Consider the following 22,392-nt stretch of genomic DNA (forward strand, 5'->3'; position numbering starts at 1 on the left):
CAATTCTTGCTGGTAAAAGAAATACTATTTTTCTTGATTTCTTTTACTTTCTGTTCTTTTTCCTTCAAGATCCCATAATTCCAGAAAATCTCCTTCAAACCTCAATTTTGTGGAATATGAGATTATTTTAATTGGATATTTTAATGTATTTTTCAGATTACAGATATAGAAGATTTGATATGAAGTGGTTCCTGGAAATTTAAGAATGGCTGGACATGAGTTAGTAAATGAAAGATAGGCAAAACAGAGTTAATTCATCTGGGTAGAGTTATAAGGAACCGTTGTAGTTCAGTCTGAAGTCTGGACTAAAGATTGGTTCTAAATAAACAAATGGCAACTTTGACCAGCAGTTGTCCAACTTATGTAGGCATTGACATATTTATACAAAAACAGGTGATTCTCATTTAGTGATTGCTTTTTTTAGCATCTTTTTTGCAATTATGGTGTTAATGAAAAAAAAAATACAACTAAGGCTCAGGTTTGCAACTTTTGCAGGTCTGTAAAACAAACAAAGGAGAGCTAAAACAAAATCATAAGCACACTTGCAGTTTCACTTAGTCACTAAATTGCCAGACCCAATTATGATCACTAAATGAGGACTACCTTTATGTCACTGAAATGTGTTGAAAATCATGCTGAAAATCTTCAGTTGCTAAAGAGTGAAATGCTAGACTGCTGAAGGCAATCAAGACTTCTGGGACAGCTAATGCTGATTTTACAATACCTTTTTGTGTACAATTCAAAACTATGACATTAATACTTTAAAGTAATAATTGGAAATGGGATACCTACGTGACTTTTTCGTTCGTCTAAAGCATAGATATTCTTTGTCTGAAAATTACATTGTAAACTAGAACCTTTGAGGAGGCATATGTTACATATAGTAGTATGTTGGAAAGACCTTGGGAGGTGGGGTGGGGAAATGTTGCCAAGAGAAGGGTCAGATAAAGCAGCATAGACTGCAGCTGCATAGTGTGGGCAGAGCAAGCAGCTCAGAAAGGACCCTCCATAAATTCTCGGGCTGTAAAGGTGATGGCAGAAAAACTGCATTTTTGCACACTTACAAGATTCTGTGAATGTAGCTTTACAATAAAGCAGAATTAGCTTACTTGGTCATGTTTCCTATGTAGTCTACCTGGTAAAGCTAATAGTGTGGGTGATACAAGATTGCTGGAGAAGTTTGTTTTGAAATATGTCTCTATTTATAATTCCTGCTTTCAGTTTTGGACTCAATTAAAAATACTTTACAAAATTTATTTTGATATAGTTCATCATTTTAAATAATTTCAGCTCAATTGGATTTAGTTATGTTTTGATCCCACTGAAATCAACCTGATTAGGAAACACAAATGTTTAATTCTTCCTGTTTTCAGCCTATTTCATGTTTAATTTGTTAGCTCTGGATTTCACTGTGAATAATACATTTTAACATACTCTACAATATTTCAATATTTCATTAGCAGCTAATGTACTTTATTTTAAACAGAAACAGAATGTTTTAAAATATTAATTGATTATGTAAACATTCCCAAAATAATGTGTGACGAAACTACCACCTACCAAGCTGTTTACATACAATGGTCTGGGTACCAGTTTCATCCTTCCTGTCCAATATTGCGCCCACTGTTCCCTGTCATAAGACAACAACCAAATTGTTTTTTTAAATCACAGGAGAAACTATACAAAACTGAAGCTTGCTACAAACACAAGTGAGGTTAAATCTTTCATGAAGCTTTGGAAAATTATCTCATTCCCATAACTGATCAGTTATCCCTTTTTTTCGCAAGCTGAGCATTGCATATCAGATACACAATGCTCTCTTTACTCACCTTCGCAGCTTTTGGGATCTGGTCCACATACTGAGGTTTAATGATGGCCTTGAGATCATCTTCCAAAATTTTTGTGAAGTAGTTCTGCAACTCAGACCCTCGAAAATATGTCAGGATTTCTTGCCAATCAGGGGGGTCCTAAACAAAATATTTAAATAAATGTTTATGGGAATAAAGCCATGGTTCAGAAAATAAAACCACAGATGGTTATTTTGATTATATACTTTGTTCTGATAAGCGAGAATTACCGTTAAACTGCACAGGCAGGGTAACAAATGGTAGCAAAGAATTGCAAAACTGATTTGGAAATAACGAAAGAAAAAGAGACAAAAATAAAGTGGAAATGTTTGTGGCACAATGGAGCACATGCTTTTTAAAAAAATGGTTACTTTCTAATTCTGTATTTGTTATTTCAATACATTCAATGTTTTAGGTATCATATGTGGATGAAAGTATGATATAAGCATTTAAAATAATAAAACGAAGATAATGAAAGCACAAAATCACACAGTGAATATTTAAAAAATCAAACATAAAGTCAATTTGATAAAATAATGTACTGTAAAAAAATTAAAAAGCCAAGCTCAACTGTATTAATAAAGATCAAAGACTTGGCAGAAGAAATATAATTAAAGGGATCTTAATTAAAGGGAAAACTAACCTGCAAACTTTCAAGCTCTACTAGTTTCTATCCACTCATACATTCAAAAGAGTATCATGGTCACCCTCAGAAAGTAGACCAGACTAAGAAACCAATGGCATGTAAATCAATATTACTTTTATTGTAAAGCTACAACAACAGAATCATGCAAGTCTGGATTTGCTTCTTTCTCTCCCTCACTTTATCTTAATATTAACTAGGAGGGGCATCACTGAGATATTTCCTCAAATTAGATTCTTAAATGGGCAACCTCTGCTTATCTGATTGTTGCTTTGGTAGTGGTCTTCCTCCTTCAAGGCCATTCCCAATGTCATTTACAATTCTTTAAAGCAATTATTAGATCATTATAAAGGTGCTATACATACATCATATTTCCCAAGATTAGATCATTATAAAGGTGCTATACATACATCATATTTCCCAAGATTTGGTTTCTGCTTTCCTGCTAAGATTTTCAAGGCAGTTGACTTTCCAATCCCATTTGTTCCAACCAAACCAAGCACTTCTCCAGGACGAGGAATAGGCAACCTTCATAAAGTAATTAAAATGCAGTCAATAATAAAAAACAACATATTACATATTCCTTTATTTTCCAGTTCCATTGTCTTTGGAAGTAAATATGCACTTCTAATGAAAGTTGCAACGTTTAGGTTAAGCTTAAATAACAATTCATGCTAGTCTAGAAGAAACGGAGAATTATCAAAAAATTTAACAAAACTTCATTTGCTGTTAAACTTGCATTCTTGAAAATATTGTTTAATAAGCACTATAATCTACAATCTGCTTGAATATACTGGGTTGTGACAGAGTGTATTCTGACCCTATTTGTCGATAACAAGATTGCATTAATCGTACAAGAGAAAGCAAACAATCTTCTTTGAACTGCTTGACAGTGATAGCCTTTCAGAAAGCCACAAAGTAGTTAAAATTCGGCTGATCATAATATGAAAACTGGTAACTTATGGAATAATTAGGTTTAATTATTCTCATGATATTACTTTGACAGAGAGGGAATAATTGTTTCATATAAAGAATATGTGCATATTGGCTCCATAAATTACCACCATTCTTAGGAATGTGACAATACTACATGGAATCATCAACATCCAATTAATTAATTAAATCCAAGTAGATATCTAATATCGTGTTTCTGCGAAAATAAGACAGGGTCTTATTTTCTTTTGACCGCCAAAATATTGATTGGGTCTTATTATTGGGGAGGGGATTACTGTTTTGGGGTGGTCGGGTGGCTGCTCTCTTGCAAGTGGGTGCCCAAAGAGCCAGGCACAGCAAACGGCTGTGTTGCGCTGTCGTAGCAGCACAACATACCAGCCATGAGGTGACTACGCTCACGAGCAGCCACCCGGCAACCCCCCTTTCCAGCCGGGCAGAGCGCCACTCACGGACCCAGTGATATCCCAAATGCGCTAAGCCGCATGGTGCTCTGCCCTCCCCCCCAGCTCCTGCGGCTTGACGCATTTGGGATACCCTTAGGTCAGTGTATGGCGCTCTGCCCGGCTGGAAAGGGAGGTTGCGCAAGTGCCTGTTCCGTCCCCAGCTGGTGTGCCTCCCAACCTCACCATCCCTGGCCCAGCTCTCCCTGTAGGGTGAGTGTGCTGCCGCCACGGCGGCATTCCGAGCGTAACCTATTCTCCGGCTTCCAAACTCCAGAGATCCGCAGCCGAATCTTTTGGCAGTGACCGCTCTGTGAGTACGCTCTATGGTTGTGGGCTGGCTGAGGCAGAGTGTACTCCCAGAGGGTACAACCATAGAGCGTATTCCCAGAGTGGCAACTTCTGGAAGACTCGGCATCCTACCTCCATGTTTTGGAAGCCGCAGAAAAAGCCATGTGGTGGTGGTGGGCGGCAGCGGCGATGCCCTGGCTCTGCAGGGAGAGTTAAACAAGGGCATCGTGAGGCTGGGAGGTGCACGAGCAGGGAGCAGAAAAGCTGCTCGCACAACCCCCCCCTCCAGCCATGCAGAGCCCCATTCACTGACCTAGGGGCATTCCGAAGGCGCCAAGCCGTGGGAGCCGGAGGGCGGCAAACAGGCAGCTTGGCGATACCCCTAGGTCAGTGAATGGTGCTGTGCCTGGCGGCTGCTCGTGAGCATGGTCACCGCATGGCTGTTGTGTAGTGCTGCTGCGACAGCGCAAAACAGCTGTTCGACCCTGAGGCTGTGCCCGGCTCTTCATGAGCCCGCTCGCAAGAGAGCAACCCCTCCCCGGCAACCTCCCTCTCCAGTTGGGCACAGCACCGTTCATCGACCTAGAGGTATCCCGAAGGCGCCAAGCAACGTGAGCCTTTGCCTCCCCACCCCGTTCCTGCCGCTTGGCACCTTTGGGATACTGCTAGGTCAGTGAGTGGCGCTCTGCCTGGCTGGAGGGGGGGTTGTCCAGGGGGCTTATTTTCAGGGGAGGGCTTACATTTTTGCCCACCTAAAAAATATGGCATGGCCTTATTATCATGACATGTTGCATTTTCGGGGAAACAGGGTAAGTATATTGATAAATTATCCTAAAGTTGTACTTAAGCTATAAAGCAAAGTTTTACAAAATGACGCAAATAAAATACGCAATTGTGATTACTTCATATTCATAATTATTTTTTAAGAAATGTAGTAGAGAGATACCTGTGAAGTTTGAAGGCATTGGCACAATATCTGTGAGTTGTTTCTTTCTCCAGGTTGCTAGGCAAGTTAACAATTGACAAGGCTGCAAAAGGACATTTCTGTAAAATAAAATAAGTTTATACATTTAAAACATTACAATTAATAGAAAAAATCATTTTGCCTGCAGTTCTCTTTTTAAACAATTAATAATGAAGATTATAATTTTATACTGTATAATAGACTGAGATAGAAATAGAAATAAATAAATTGAAATTGAATAAATAAATTTTATTTAAGACTATAATAGGCCACTAGGAGAAATTAAATGAAATTTATTTTGAAGTTGCTCGTAGAAGTAGAATGGAAAGTTTATTTTTCATTTTCAAAGCAGAATACCAAAAATATACAGAATTTAATCTATAAAATAATTGTCATGATTTGGACATTGAAGCAACCATAATTGGGGAGAGCAAAGAAGCAGGAATTAAAAGCTCAAATTTTACAAAAAAAAAACCCCAAAATTAGAATGCATCTTCTTCAAAAAGCAGGAGTCTATATTAAATAGCAATTCTACTTTTTAGCCAAACTGATCAACACATAGTACCAAGCTTTATTGGAGTTTGGCTTATTATATTATTTTTCACTGAGGTACTTATTATTTTGTAAATCATGTTTTATTGGCTCAATACAATATATAAAGCCAGTGAATAGCGGTTGATTCGATAAATCATTGTTGTATGAACATGTGCTACATTTACATGATGCGTGGCTTAATGTTGACATTAAAAATGCTTACAGATTATTCTTAATTTATAACAAGTTGCTTAGCAACCATTCAAAGTTATGTCTTCTCAAAAGCTACTTTTGATTCCATTTGACAGCTGCAACAATTGATTATATTTTGAGATTTGGCTGGTTTCCAGCAAAAAAAAGCCTATTGGGTAAAATCAGTTCACTTAACAACTATGGAATTTGCTTAACCACTACAAAAAGGTCATAAATCATGTCCAGTCATGTGGTGACCTGCTTACAACTGCAACAACTTGCAACTTTAATTTTGGGCTCAATTATGTTGAGGACTACCTATACTTAATAAATAAATTGAGTATGACATAGTAAACCACAGCCATTGATGTTTGCTAAACCACTTCTCTTTGCATGATCTCCCAGTTAATAGTGAAAATGGCTGGCTAGCTGATATTTTCTGGTTATTTAATTTTGTATTATCATTATTATAATATTCCACAAGAAGTTTAAAGTGGACCACCAAGCACAGAGTGAGAAAAAGACAGCTGCTTTCATTTCAGAATGAAGATCTTCTGCTTATTAAAAGTATCCATTAATCCTAAATCACAGCTACTTATCAAGGATAAATCAATCAATTTTCCTAATTGTTAAATCACCTGTTACCTATCCACAAAGGTAAAAGAGCACTGTGGAACATCAAACTGTGGTTTACATTTATGCAGAATGAAAGCCTTTCACCAGCCTTTTGAACTTCTGGGAGGAGCAAAGAAGCAGCACAAAAAATAAGACATCTTACCCAACAGAAAAAAATAAAGAAAAACATCCATACTTGGAACTGTCCTATTTGAAAGAGATGTATTTTTCAATTATTAATGAGCCATACCTTAATACAAATACCGCAACCAATGCATAATGTTTCAGAAATCCATGCTATTTTGCATTGTGATGTTACTTCTATGCACAATTTTCCTGAATAAATTTTTTTTAGAAAGAACAAGAATTACTCATAGCAGTATTATCTCTGACCACAATAAAATTTTGTAAATGGTCTTAAATAATCCTGAATTTAAGTATCTTAGGCATGTATCTCTTAACTTTAAAATAAAAATCAGTAAACATATTACAAAACACATCAGATATTTTAAAATATGACTTTATAGTTGAAAAATATGACTAAATGTTTTTTCCTTTTTTAATTAAAAAAGTTTTATATAAATGACCTTGCATTTCTTACCCATTCGAACCACAGGGCAACTCTTCTTGCATTCCTGGCGACATTTCTTTGGCTTACATTTATCATGGTTCACAATAGCAATTCTTGTTAGTTTATCAGCCATAGTAAGGATTTACAGATGATGCACATACACAAACTAAGGATTCCAAAATGATGATTCTATAATTTAAAAAAAAACAGAAATAATAAATATCCAGGAGACACTGAAGAACAACAAATATCAATGATATAGTAAAGTAAAAGAACAAGCATGCTTGGTGGAGAGGTGTTTCATCTCACTCTTGCATTGATTTTTGTGGGAAAAGCCAAAACCAACCTTAATCTTTCAGTGCCTCTTAAATTATTTAAAACCAAACTCTTCAGAATACAAATCTGATTCCTTATCAGCAATATAAGCAATATATGGACTATGATATCAGGTTTTTTTTTAAAAAAAGGTTCAGTTTTTAAGCTATGATTTTCAATAGCTTATGTCCTGACTGCTTTTTTTAATAATATTTTTTTAATTTTTGAATAAACACAAACAAAACACAAAAAACACAACAAAACCATCTTCCATTACAAATTGTAGAAAGTGTGTCAATTGGTTACAAAAAACGTTCGTGCATCCCTTCCACAGTCATAACCTACAATTCATATCAAATTATATATTTTAAATCAGAGTCAAGGTGGCGCAGTGGTTAAATGCAGCACTGCAGGTCAGCGGTTCAAATCTCACCGGCTCAGGGTTGACTCAGCCTTCCATCCTTCCGAGGTGGGTAAAATGAGGACCCAGATTGTTGGGGGCAATATGCTGACTCTCTGTAAACCGCTTAGAGAGGCCTGAAAGGCCTATGAAGCGGTATATAAGTCTACTGCTATTGCTATTAAAATCAAACATATTTATATATATATTACTATCGTCATACATCAATCTTCATTTGACTATAATTGTTTTTACCCCCTTTTATATAAAATATTCCAAAATTTTAAAAAAAACCACATAATGGCATTCAGTTAACTGTTTCCATTATTATCCGGTAACATTACATCTTTATGACATATTCTAAATAAAAAATTGATTATATTTAATAACAAAGTTTCTAGATCTCCTTTCTTAATCACTATTTGCAATTTATATCAAATTTCCTCTTATCAAACCAATACATATGTATACATTGTTATCATTATCAATTATTTATCTAACTATATCCATTATCACTTCATTTTTTTTTACATAATGCTCTAAATTTAACTAAATTGGACTAATTTTTTATTATAAGCTTTCATATATCAATCTGTGTCTTTCCAGTAACAGTGCAGTCTTATGTCTTTTGCCATTTGTGGGATTAGTCTTCTGGTTGTTTCCTTAATAAGATTTGTATGGACTTCTCTTCGCAACTTGTTGCTTGTTGCATATCTTATATAATCTTGAAACTCTCCATCTGCTTCTTTAATCAGCTTATCTTTGGTTATCAATAGTGCTTCTGACAAAATTTCTCTCCTTAGATCCATCAATTCTTCTCTTTCTTCTTCTACTATACCTTGAAATCTGGGGTAGAGCTTCTGGCCATCTATCTCCCCTTTCCATATTCCATTCTTTCCATTTCTAACCACGCTCAGTTCACTGTTGGTATCAACAATTATCTTGTCTCCTGGTTCATTTTTCCCTTCAGTTTTTAGGACTCTAACCTCCACTTTTTCCATTTGATAAACATCTTCAATTTTTCCATCATATTTTACTGTTTTACAATCTATGTTTTCCAATGTCTTCTCAATTTTCTGTTACTTCTAATAATTTTTGAATTTCAAACATAATCTTTTGCAATGTTAAGGTTTCTTTTTGATGTTGTGCCATTCTTCCAACTGGTAAACACTGCCACTGCTAGCATTCAAAACTGCCACTGCTAGCATTCAAAACTTTTTATTAGATTTGATGCAAGTTAATTTATAATCTTTCAAAACACGGCTTTATTTTCACTTCTCTCCAGCTGCCAATGAAGCTCCCAAAGAGCACCTGTATAAACAACCCATACTCTTCTCCTTATCACTCTCTATAAACAAGCTGAAGAACCTTGAAGTGCAAAGTCAAAATGATCAAAGCAAATAAAAGGGCAATGTTTCCAGGACTCAAGCCTCCAGCCTCCAAGTGGCAGTGTTACTTCCTTTCCCTCTGATATTACAATCCTCTTTGTATTCCTTTTATATCTTCTTTATATTCCAGGCTTAAAAGAAACAAAATTCTTAAGTGAAACAAAATAGAAAAAACAACCATCCAAACTAGTATTATAAAAATAAAGAAAAAGATTTTAATCCATAGGTAAAAATAGTAGAAGAAAAACTTATCCGTTCACTTTAAAAAATAGGAAATATTTGCAAAAATTCCATTCATAAAAGAAAATTTAAAAAAAGATAACACACTGTCCAATGTAGCTTAATTTTGTTGCTTATTTTCTTCTGTTTTCAAATTTAATTTAGCTTTAATTTTTTTGGGGGGGCAGTCTCTTTTATAACAATAAGATTTCCTCACCAGTTGGACATACTTTCTCTTTCCGCATTCCTCCCATTCCAGAGCTGTCCCAACTTCAGCAGCTTTTGGCTGCGCTTCTGTCGCCGGCAAGAAGAGATTCTCTTGGATTAATCAGGGACTTTGTCCCTGAGATCAGCAAGACGTACTCTTCCCTGTCACCATCTCTTCGGGACAGTTTAGGTCCAAAAGGACAGTCCAGTGGCAAAAGTATTGACTGCGATCTCAGAGCTCCGAGATCGCACATTGTGTCTCCCCGTCCTGACTGCTTAAAGAGTGGTGCGGTGGCCTAGAAGTGCAGCTCTTGCCTCACAATCAGGAGGCTGTGAGTTCAAGCCTACGTAGATGCAGATATTTATGTCTCTGGGCACAATGAGGCTATATCTGCTGAATAAAAAAACCCTCCTCATTGGTGACAGGAAGGGCACTCAGCTAGTAAACACTCAGCTCCATTCAGTTGCAGACTCCACCCTTCAAGGGATGATGGGATTGTTAACAGAAGATGTCCTGACTGCTTAAAGCTGAAAAGTACCTCTCATCCACATTTCTTTCTCATATACTCCTATATGATAAGACATGTGACAAGATTTGGAATGAGATCTGTAGTTGTATTAGCTTTTATTGAAAAAGTGAACACAATATACACACTAAAAGGGCAAAAAAAGACAGTCATCATTTCATGACCATATTCCAAATACAGAACTTAATTAAAAAAATAAAATAAAAGATATTATAAAACAAAATTCTGGAGCTTTGCTGTTCTCTGAATTTGCTTGTAGATGTTTCATTATCCAACTAGATAACATCATCAGTGCACTCTAGGTTATTCTCTTGGCAACCTAGTTGGACTTATGTTATCTTGTTGGGTAATGAAATGTTTTCAAGGAAACGAAGCTCAGAGAGCAACAGGGACTGCACAACTCAATCCTGAGCTGCATATATTATTTTCTACTGGAATTACATAAAATTCAAAATTTTATTTACTTGTTTGCTTAATATATATATTTTCCTGAGGTTTTCGCGGGTGTTTGTATGTAGGTCTTTGATTATTCGGGTTTTCTCCCACGTAAATTTGGAAGTGTCTTGGTGACGTTTCGAGGAAGTCTCATTCGTCATCTTCAGACTGGTTTGCTCAGCTTCGTGCTTCCAGGAGCAATGTGAGATCGCAGCTGTTTCTTCCTTTTAACTGCCAGTGGGGGTGTGAGCTGATTGGGTGGAAGCTTGGCCAAGCACAAACCCCCCACCCAATCAGAACACACCTCCACCCAATTAGAACACAGCCAAGCTCCCACCCAATCAGCTCCCTCCTCCACTGGCCAAAGACAGACAGACAGACACATATACATACATACATACATATATAATGTATATACATACATACATGAATTTCTGCAAAAATATGTTGGTCAAACAGCACTTAAATATATCGGATATCAAAGTCTAAATCCAAAACAAATCAGTACTATTTGATCAAGTATACCAAACTGCAGACTGTGTATGTGGTTCTAATAGCCTAGTTGAACTTTACATTTTTCACCACACAACATACATAGAACTTTAATATAATACAATAATTTTCCTGATATTTTTAAGTCAGGTTTTTTACTGACTTTTTGTGGATAATCAATGAACTGTAACACTAACACTGATATTAGGCAAAGTATTGAGCAGTGCTTCTTGTTTGAAAGGAAAACAGTTGCAGAGCACTTACAGAATATCTTGCATAAAGGTACATAAACTTTTCTTGGGTTCATGTGACCACTATTTGCAGCTATGGCACAATCTAAAAAACAACAACCCAAACCCCAAATCTGTCAGGTGCTATCTTGCATTACATACACCCAAACTCCAAAGTTTTTCAGTAAAAATTCAGAATGTTGCTGAACCGCAATTGGCATGATTTCCAGACAGCCAAAATTATCTGTTCATTCTTTTAATCCATAATTATTAAACTACTGAACACATGGGAAGCATTCACATACAACAGTTTACATCCATTTGTTGTAGATAATTAGCATAATACAAGACTCATAAAGCAGTTTTGTAATGTTGATTCAGTTAATAAACATTTCTGATCAAAGAAAAAATATTTAAATATCCAGGGATTATACTACCAGCAATTATCTCTGCTACCTAATAACCCTGACAACTATGCTGTCTGTTTTATCACATTTCTAATATGAATGTACAAATTATCTGGTGAACAAACGTGAGTTCATCATCACTTTGCCATGATCATCTTGTTTTATAACCATACAAACATGGGTTCCAGTACAGGAGACATTCAAAGCTTAAACAAATATCTAAAAGCAGAGGTAAAAATAGCCATCTTAATGGTCAAATCAAAAGGGTTTCATAGGGAGCAAAAGAGTCAACAGCTAAGTGGAAAAAGGACATTTTCTAACCAGGGATGCCACCGCTGGAGGGGAAAAGCCTTAATAAAAGTATCTTGAATAAAGCCGGTTCTTGGAAAAGAGCTTCGTCGAAAATTAATGCTTTCTTACACTGTATACTTAGAAGTCCCAAATTTACCAGGAGAGAAGAGTTAAGGGGCTCAATTGGGATATACGACTGCGGTGTCACAGTTAAAAAGTGTCGGACTGTTATCGGGAAGAATCAAATTAAAGTCTTACTCAGTTGTTGTTTACTGAGAGACTTCGGGGCCGTCATTTTTTCCTGGTCCAACGGTGGTGACGATTAAGGGCTGTATGGGCGATCCAAGTCCCCGTTGCATCGAACAACTCAGAAAGCGAAATATAAATGTTAAGGGCTAAGAAATAAACCTCCCCTGGAGGTGAAGAAGGGGCGTCAATGAAACCGCATCGGTACAAATTAGGGATTGTTCGGCCTTCTCACCCGCGAGGCTCCCTCTCTTTCACCGCGACGGGAAAGAAGCCTCAAGGCAGCTGGACAGTCGCGGCCCAGCCAGCCTTATCTACAGCCACCAAACCGACTCCACCTGATTGGAGAAGGAGCAGACCGGGCCCAACTACCACGAGTTCCACTTACCCGAAAAAATTAAGAGGCGGGAAGAACGAGAGTGAAAAAAACCTCCCCAAGCCTCCGTGGCTCACAGGTGGACGCGGAGACAATGTGGTCCGACTGCCACCCGGCCAAAATGGCCGCCACCCTTAAAGGAGGAGCCGGCGCTTCACACTATAGAGATTGAAGTCTATGATGAGATACGTACGGCGCCATAGACAAGACGAAACGCCGGAAGTGCAAGCGAGATGTGGCTCTCTCTCTCTTTCTCTCTCTCTCTCTCTCTCTGCCTGACATCATCACTTGGCGACGAGCTGTCTGGAAACTCAATGGTGGCGGGGAGGAGAAGGAGTCGGCGACCAGTTAACGGAGAGTGGAAGGGCGTGGCCAAAAAGTGGGTAGCGCTGTTACCGTAGCGGGACGAGTAAGTCAGTCTTTTACTGCGTGCTACTATTGGACGTTAGAGAACGTTTAGTAACCGTCTTCCTTTTGGCTTGCTGTTAACAGGCGTTCGTTTGATTCACACCGTATATAATTACTGATTAAGATTTCAAGGGATCTCTTAAAACTGAAAAATTGGAATGGCCCTCGGTATTATTATTATTATTTTTAAAAGACAGTATTAAAAAGCTTAGAATGTAGACAAAAACGTACATTTCCATGTTGGAGAAAGCTGTTGTAGAACGTATGATATTCCTCACCTAAGCGGATCATCCTTGATGCTTTGACTGAAGTGTCAAGCAACATTAGAAGGAAGGTAAAAGCCTCAGTTGTAGCTTTGCTATACCTGTGCTTTTCTCTACCTGGTATGTACTATCGTAGTATTCATATGGATGTCTATGGAGATCCTCAGTCATCCATGTAGTCCTAAAGGTGCTTTTTCAAGAGGCAACGCTAAAAGAATGCAAGTGACCAGCTGTCTGCAAGGAGTGTAAACCCTTCCATTCCCTATCTCATCCAGTCAGCTAAAGAAGCTTCTTGGATGAGAAGCGAAATATCTTAAAAGAAAAACCAGAAAGTCCAGTTGCCTCTTGAAAAAACAAGAGGGATATTCATATGGATTTGTGTAGGTTAATAATAAGGTGTTTTATATATAATGTATCTATGAAGATTCTCTGTCATCCAGCTACAGTTGCCTGGAAGTTGAATCATGACAAATGAACTTTTCTTTTTCTTTTTCTTTTGGTCTTGAAACGATTTGCTGTTTATTCAAGTAGCTTCTTTAGTGATATATATAGTATATATAATATGGGTTTCTAGAAATTATACAGAGGGAACAGAAAGTTTGAGTGGGCCATACAAGTAAGGAAACAGAGTAAGAAATAGAAGGTAAGAAATCAGAATAAAAAATAAAAGAAGATTGTATCTGAACTTATTTGAAAACAGGCATTTTTAAAAAACTGTTTCTGTCCTATGATTTGCAATAGCTCCAGTCATAAACAGATCATATTTTAATTTCAGGTATAAATGTAATCTGTTTTAAGCCATGGGGACAGATCATTCTTAGTGATCAAATTCTACCATTATCTTATCAGGAAAATTGTTTGAACAATAGTTATGCTTCAAGATATTATTTTGCCTCTTATCCTATACAACACCTCAAGTGTGCTTGAAATAGGGAAGCCAAATTTTATTTTGTCAAATCTAATTTGACTAGGAGAAATAATTTAGATATTAGATATTCCAAAGTATCCTCAATGAAATTATGAAAACACATTCACTCTAGATGTGATTTTAAATGACTGCAATGAGATTATTAATTTGACTAATTAAAGTACAGATATCTAAAAATATAACTAATTGCAAACTTTATTTTAGCCCTATTCTTTGGCTGTAAAATAGCAATTTCCCTCCATTTCCTTTACATGAGGTTGCTCAGTGGAGTTATTTGTAATAATAAAAGAATTTTTCAGCATTTCAGTAGAACTACCGTTTCCTCCAAAAATAATACCTCCACAGATAATAAACCCAATTGGACTTTTGTGTGCATGCACTAAAATAAGCCCTCCCCCAAAATAAGCCCTCCCCTAAAATATTTAAATGCATGTGCAGCCGGTCACTGCCATTTCCTGGGGAGGGGGAGGCAAAGGGGGGAACATGTCCCATGCATACCACATACACCTGCCATCCATGCGGAATGGCCTCACAGAAGCCGCTCCTGCAAACCCTTGCTATCATCCTCCTTCTCTTAGTGGTGGCCGCAAAAAGAGCAGCAGGCCCAGCAACACTAGGGTTGGCAAGAGTTTGCCAGAGACAGAAGTTCCGCCCCTCTCTGGATCAGCTGATCTACAGGCCATGGGCCGAGGTTAAGGAGCCTCCTATACCTCAAAAACAAGACCTCCCCAAAAATAAGGCAAAGTTCTTATTTCGGGGAAACATGGTAATATTAAAGTGTTGAAGTCTGTTGGACCCAATTTTCCTACATTTTGTAAACAAAATCATATCTGCAATGAATTAGATATGGCATTGACAGCTTGTGCTGGAGACAACCTATGAAATGCCTTGTCAAATTGTGATATCTACATTTCAGTTACAGAAGTTCATTAAGATACATTAATTAGAATTTGGATATTCTGTAGATCTTTGCCAACCCTGGACAAGTTCAAGTTCTGGACCTGAGAGAAAGCATGGTGCTCCAATTGCTCTTTGTACTTTGCTCTTTGAATCTGATACTTAAAAGTGTGCAAATAAGTACTTTGCAGCACCTGGGAAGGTGTAGAAGCCTCTATTTTCTAACTTTTAAATCTGTTGTGTTATTTGCATAACCATTTGTTTTATTGCGGGGGGGGAATAAAATTTCAGTGCATACGGAAACGACTGGGAATAGGTTCTGAAGTAGCTGCATAAGCCTTGCAAATGATGCATATTGACTGGTCTAACTTGTCATTTCTGGGTAATTTCCCCCTGCAAAACACTGTCTAGATCTATTCTGGTCTATATACAATCCTAGGATTAAGACAGAAACACTTATAATCATTATGACTTGTACTAGTTACTGGATGGTGGAGTTATTCAGTAACTGTTCCTTGAATTTGTCCTTATAGTAACCCTTGATAACATGGAACATGATATTCTCCCGTTTTCCTTCTTTAGCCTCAGTATTACATCTAAACTATTGAGAAAGTTTCCAAAGCCAGTATTCTGTAAGTTATTTCACTTATAAAAAGATTATTTTCGGCAGGTATAAATGAATCAGAATGTAACAAACTTGTAAACCATGATCTACATATACAGAAATCTAATTACAAATACCTTCATTATTTCTATAATACAGCTAAGTGATGAACTGTTTATGACTTCCTAAACATTTGTTTTCTAATTCTGTGTCTAGGAAACTCTTTAATGTCATGGGAAGTTTCTTAATAATAAAGGACCATATTATTAAAGTGGAAAATGGCTTTCCAAAATAAAATTAACACGTGGCCACAAACCACAGATTCTTGACATTTTAAATAATATAAAAACAGTTTGGAAAGATCTAACGCACTGGAAACTATTCTTGCTATTAATACATTTGAAATCACTCCAGTAGCTGTAATTAATATACTTTAAAGGTCTTTCTGAATTTCCCCATTGTGTAATTATCTTATAAATCATTCCTGTTAATTTTTATTACTGTTACAGCTAACTCTGAAGAATAATTTTATTCTTTTATTTTTAAGTTAAAGATGAATATCAGCAAAAAAGATAATGTGATATGATTTCAGCAAAAATTGTCTTGTGACGTTTAATGTATGGATGACTCATTTATTCTATAACTTTTAGTTATACTCAAATTCATCATTGATTATTTTCAAGTATAAAATAAATTGCTTGAATCATCAATTATATAAGAAAAATAGGCATTTTTGATATTTCAGTTTTGTCAAGGACTTCTGAATGGAACTATGCTGATTACTATTCATTTTAGCCTTGTTATGGCTATGATCTAAGAGACAGTCCCATTGCTGAGTTTTACCTGGGGAAAATAAAAAGTCACATCTCCTGTCCTAATTTATGTTCCTTTACATCAATGTTTCTCAACTAATGAAAAAAGTAAATTTGGGGAGTTTGTATAAAGGATAGAATTTGGGTGATTTGAGTCTTTTGTTACTCTGTGAGATATTTAATCTCCAGTAAAATCCCCAAAGTAATAATTTGGGACTACAAAAGACTATAGATAAGCCAATAAATAGTACAGCCACTTCCAGTTCTGTTTAATGGATTGGTAGACCTTTGCTCAATAATTTATTCTAAGCATGATTAACCTCAATCCTATTTTCCACCCTTATATTTTCTTTTAAATTTAAAATTCCTAAACATACTCCCGTTCTTGTTTTTATTAACCAAAAAATATGTTTCTATTCTTAGTCTAAAGTAATTATAAGCCATTAGGTCCATAAAATGAGAAAAGCTGGAAAAAATGAGGGAGGAGGAAGATCACCTAAAATATTTCAACCAAAGATTGCTACATTTGCGGCAAACCTTTTCAACATTTTCCTTTCTGTTCCTATTGTCATGAATGTGGAATAATTCAAATATACTTTTATTTTTTTTCCCTAGTGAAAAATGACCACTGCTAACAAGACTCCCCCTGGTGCAGATCCAAAACAGCTGGAAAGGACAGGAACTGTTCGAGAAATAGGTTCACAGGCTGTTTGGTCTCTCTCATCTTGTAAACCAGGTAAATTGCAGAAGCATCTTGTTTATAAACAGGCCAGAAACTCCCTTTAAAAGTAAAAAGTAAGTTTTGGTTTTAATATAAATTAGATGTGACAATCAAACTTAAGTGTTTTAGATATTTGGTGTCCAAGAAAATAGTTCAGGAATATAGAATGTGCGCTACTCCTTTTCACTAGCAAGAGCTTTTTAGATTACCATTGAACAACGCATGGTCCTTGGATCATCATTTCAGAGACATTTCCTTACCAGATTCCTCAATGCCTTGAACAGTGATAGAGCTTCTAATGTAGTGGAAAGAAAATCTTAAAGATTCAGGGAGGTATTCAAAGGTGTATCTGCCTTGAAAGTAGCCCATATTGAATTGTATAAGATAGTCAAAAATCAAGAATTGACAATAGGAAATATTTTATAAATGTTTACATCATAAAACGTTTTATAAAATTTGCCAAATTTCAGTTCCATGTGGGGTATGCGCCCCAGATTTTGAACACATTCTTTAGTTAGCCCATTCGAGGTCCCTTGGTTATAAATTTCACTGTATGATGCACCATTCCACCCAGTTTAAGATCAGAGACATAAGAGTTTTAATAGCATAGCGCTTTTGGAAACATAGAAAATACTAAAACACGGATCTATCTACTTATATGCTACTATTGCTTCTGTATATTCAAAATAGGCTTTGGGGTGGATCAGTTACGAGATGATAACCTAGAAACATACTGGCAATCTGATGGATCACAGCCTCATTTGGTCAACATCCAATTCAGGTAGTGAATATTTATGCACCAGTATTTTTCATTATTATGCATTTACCATTTTTTTTAAAAAAATCTCTTATACAATTTATATACCCACCTACACATGATAACCCAAGGCCCAGTCAGTCATCATTTCAGAGTTATTTTCTACCAGATTTCTACTTTCAATGACAGAACTGCACTCACTGGAAATGTTGGGATGCATTCAGAGAAGTATCTCCCTATCACTATAGGCAGTCCTGGATGTACAACCACAATCGAGCCCAATGTGTCTCTTGCTAAACAAGGTAGATGTTAAGTGAGTTGCGCCCCATTTAAGATTTTTTTTTCCCCATAGTTTTTATATGACTCACTTAAGTTATTAAGTAAATTGTGTGGTCGCTAAGTGAGTCTGGCTTCCCCCATTGACTTTGCTTATCAGACTTTGCTGGTTGGGTAGGTGTCAAATTGTGATCACATGACCTCAGGACAGTGTAATTGTCATAAATTCATGCCAGTTGCCAAGTGCCTTAATTTTGATCACATGACCATGGGGTTGAAAAGGTGAGAACTGGTCATAAGTCATTTTTTTCAGTGCAGTTGTAACTTTGAAAAGTCACTAAACAAATGGTTGTAAGTCAAGGACTACCTGTATCACAGAATTGATATAATTTCCTTCAATTACATCACTAGGATAACATTGTCTTCGGTTTATTGGACTTTTATCAATAAGGGACACCTCTTCACTAAGTCATTCAGTTAAGTGAGATTTCACGGTACGGTAGTTAAATATACAGTACTGTTTAGCTAAAATACAACCTTTTTAAAAATTATGTGAAAGTGTAAAAGAAGCCTACTGAAAACTGAATTGATTCAAAATAATATTACGAGAAACATAGTTTAATTGCCCGCAAAATAGATTTAAATATTTTAAAATTAAGATATTCCATAACCTCACCTTTTCATGGGTAAGTGGGTCAGTGTTATAGTTGAAGATGTGGGGAAATACTGTACATATTCATCCTTCTTTCTTCATAAATAAAAACAGAAAACGTACCTTGTTTTGTTAATCATTGCCTGTAAAAAAATACTATTTTTTGAAAATAAGTATAATTATACTTTTGCTTTAACTCTAGCTTAAAAAATTATAATTTAGATATGTATTTCATGGCCACAAAATCTCAGGTATTTCAGGACAAATTATTCTTTCACTGTTGTAACTTAATATTGTATTTTTATTCCATTCACTTTTTATATGCAAATAAAGCCTCGCTTATTGTTTACACATTACTTTAGAATGAAATAAAAATTGAAAAATATGAATTAACCTAAATTATATTTTTTAAAATTTCAAATTACAAATATTTGGTTACAAATTTTGAATACTAAGATAAATAAATAAAATTGCTTAGAATTCGAATCTTGGGATAATTAATGAATCCAAGGATACTTAGAAACAGTAATGTATATATTTCAGATAGGAAAAACTTGAATTCTTTCCAGTATTCTTTTTTTTAACCTACTGTTTGAATGTTGCAATGTTTCCAAAGAATGGTACTGTTTTACCATGATACATTTTTATCATCTAATCTTGATTTTGTAATTGTTTAATTCCAGAAGAAAAACTACTGTGAAGACTTTATGCATTTATGCAGATTATAAATCTGATGAAAGTTACACTCCAAGCAAAATCTCTGTGAGAGTAGGGAACAATTTTCACAATCTTCAGGAAATTCGGGTTCGTATGCTTTACTCCTTAAAAAACATTTTACAGATACAGTACATCCTTCCAAAATACAGCTTATTTCTGCTTATACATTCACAGGTAGTGAATTTTCACAGATCAAAATTTGGAAAGTAAAAGATAGATAGATAGATAGATAGATAGATAGATAGATAGATAGATAGATAGATAGATAGATAGATAGATAGATAGACAGACAGACAGACAGACAGACAGACGACAGACAGACAGGTAATTGAACTCTTTGGCTGATTTTTGGAAAGCAGATCCTTCAGATCCTGCAAATCCTGCTTCAGACAGCTGCTTGATTCTCATAGCTATTTTAGGAGATATAAGGAAAAGCTTTGTAGCAGCAATAAAGGAAGGGATACTCGTTGAATCTAATTAGATAGATAGGTAGGCAGATAAAAGGATTTTGTGTTTAAACCAAGCAAATTTTCTGTTTATCTTTAAGCAACTGATAGCCATATTATGTCACAAATTGTTTTGTAGAATCTCCCAGTATCAGAACGGGCTGCAGTTTCAAATGGGTCAGGATGCCATTTATAGATGCCTAATATTTTCACTTGTGCACTTGAGGACTGGACTTTGGTGATGTCTTCATAATTGGCACAAACTAGTGGTATACCAATCTTGAATCTATGAAAAGGTTTTGATTGCTGTCTAAGATTTTGATTGTTTAAGCTAGCTAAACTTCTATGTCATCTGTTGATTATATAATTTCTGATTGGCGAGAATTGCTCCAGTAACTAAACTAGAAAAAATTTAAAATATAAACAAAATAAAAATTTCAATATATTAGAAACCTATGCCAAAAAATAGAAGAGGAGTAAAATGCACATTTTTCAATTAAAAGAGAGGAGACAGGGAAAATAATGTGTATGTTCTATCTCTGGAAGTATTGCTTTAAACCTAAAAATAAAATCAGAAAAATATTTAGTACAATTCTGTCTGTTCTTTGATCCCCCCCCACTTTAAATTCCACTAGATGTCACTCTTGTCTTTAAATTCTTTGGCTTCGTGTACCAACATCATTCTATCTATGCTTCTATATCTACCGTAGTTATAGAAGCTGAGCAATATGGTTGAGATGGGGAGAAATTATATTCTACAGGCTATCTTTGCTATTCATGAATGCATGTAAAATGTTTATATTTTAGTGGACAATTTTAATCTTGATGTGTAGACTTTCATAGATACGTTAAATCCTGTTTTATTTTTTCAACTGCTGCCAGATTTTTATTACTTTTGTATTTGTCTCCGATTGATTTTAGCCTTTATGCAAGTAAAGAATGATGATGGGAAAGTCTTAGCTTCTTATTAAATAGAGAAAACATCTTACAAGTGCTATTACATTTGCTGTTCTCTACAACTTGCTTTTTAACAACAAATTAGTAGAACTAAAATCACAGGGCTAGAAGGAACCTTGGAAGTCTTCTAATCCAACTTCCTGCCCAAGATATGAGACTATTAGATTACTAGATTACTGCACTTATGAAACAGTAATGTATAAACTGTAACTGCTTGTTAAATGTCATATGAGGAGGCACTACCTGACTGATCGAGATTGAAATTGAACACCCTCCCCCCCCCCGCCCACCAATAATCAGTGTTGAATCTGGTAAAATCACTAGCTATCAAGAAGACTGTATGGATGTATCTATGTAATCACAAGGGCTGTGCTTGAGAGTTTCTAATGATCATTTTGTTGTATAGGTTTTCATTTTCTTTATATCTATCCAATATATGAAGAAAGAGCAAAATAAATGAAAATGCATATTTTATGAATAATATTGCCCAATCCAACCTATCAAGAGAATGTGCATAAGATTTCAGCTCTGTTCTAGTTCTCATTCTTTCAGTCTGCATACTTAATTAAAAGTGGAACATCTTATATTTTAGTTTCCCCTTTTCACGAAAGATGAAACAATCCAATCCAATAAAGAAGGTTAACATTCTAAAATAATTAGCATTATGAAAATAAAGCTGAATGACTTAGATTTTATCATCATTCTATATTTTTCTCTCTTTTCTCATCTTATGATACAGCAAGAAGATTCAGAACTTCTGCTTCTATTTCAGATTAATTACCTTTGAGTCTGTTCTGTTAATCTTAACCATGACAGCATAATTCAGATTATTAACTATTGTTTGTGCTCTGGTTACTTGCAAACTGGTTTATCTGTAACATCACCAGAAGTTTCCTAGATCTTAGTTGGTAGTTTTTCAAATGAGGCATAAATCCTATGTCTGCTAAAGTTTTTTCTCCTGGGTTATGTCTGATCAAGGCCAATATGATTACATAAGATAATTTAAACAATGTTACTCATTTTTATTATTTTCTGTTTGCTGATTAGCTGGATTAACTTCTGTTGTTAAGTGCAACAATTTTTTTGGGGGGGGGGTAATTAAAAATATGGGAATAGCTTAACTTTTCTTTTTTTATATAACACATACATTCTTAATATTGAGTTATTTCATTTTTCTTTTCAAACATTCAAGATTTATTTTGGAACCACATCACTAACTTTTGGCAATTGCAGTTAAAAAGGAATATGGGGGTTGGAAAAATGATTGTATCCTAATCATATTGCTCAGAAAAAAACAGTGGGCAGAAACATCATAGTGCTTGATTTATGACTCTAATTTATGATGGAATTATGGTAATAAATTGTGCCAG

The 22,392-nt window shown here is 35.6% G+C and overlaps 2 protein-coding genes across 5 annotated transcripts in view; one reads left to right on the top strand and one right to left on the bottom strand.

Annotated features, from left to right (window-relative positions):
* Positions 1 to 12,736, bottom strand: part of ABCE1 (ATP binding cassette subfamily E member 1) — a 30,399-nt gene extending 17,663 nt beyond the window's left edge. Inside the window, exons 1-7 of the mRNA XM_014066017.2 lie at positions 12,597 to 12,736; positions 7,082 to 7,240; positions 6,731 to 6,816; positions 5,122 to 5,219; positions 2,901 to 3,018; positions 1,830 to 1,967; positions 1,561 to 1,630 (exon numbers count right to left, since the gene is read on the bottom strand). Of these exons, the coding sequence (XP_013921492.1) occupies positions 1,561 to 1,630; positions 1,830 to 1,967; positions 2,901 to 3,018; positions 5,122 to 5,219; positions 6,731 to 6,816; positions 7,082 to 7,184 (613 nt within the window). The 5' untranslated portion in view covers positions 7,185 to 7,240; positions 12,597 to 12,736. The remainder of the gene's footprint in view (positions 1 to 1,560; positions 1,631 to 1,829; positions 1,968 to 2,900; positions 3,019 to 5,121; positions 5,220 to 6,730; positions 6,817 to 7,081; positions 7,241 to 12,596) is intronic.
* Positions 12,737 to 12,853: 117 nt separating this feature from the next.
* The window catches only part of ANAPC10 (anaphase promoting complex subunit 10), a 28,636-nt gene continuing 19,097 nt past the window's right edge, over positions 12,854 to 22,392 (top strand). The window contains exons 1-4 of one of the 4 annotated variants that reach the window (XM_014066019.2): positions 12,854 to 12,993; positions 17,112 to 17,232; positions 17,908 to 17,998; positions 19,586 to 19,706. In XM_014066019.2, the coding sequence (XP_013921494.2) occupies positions 17,118 to 17,232; positions 17,908 to 17,998; positions 19,586 to 19,706 (327 nt within the window). In that variant the 5' untranslated portion in view covers positions 12,854 to 12,993; positions 17,112 to 17,117. The other 3 variants (XM_087724342.1, XM_014066018.2, XM_014066020.2) reach the window with 3 other exon arrangements.

Source organism: Thamnophis sirtalis, unplaced genomic scaffold (assembly GCF_051295495.1).
Source record: "Thamnophis sirtalis isolate CommonGarterSnake01/CBP01778 unplaced genomic scaffold, rThaSir2_p1.2 scaffold_10, whole genome shotgun sequence".
Classification (NCBI taxonomy): Eukaryota; Metazoa; Chordata; class Lepidosauria; order Squamata; family Natricidae; genus Thamnophis; species Thamnophis sirtalis.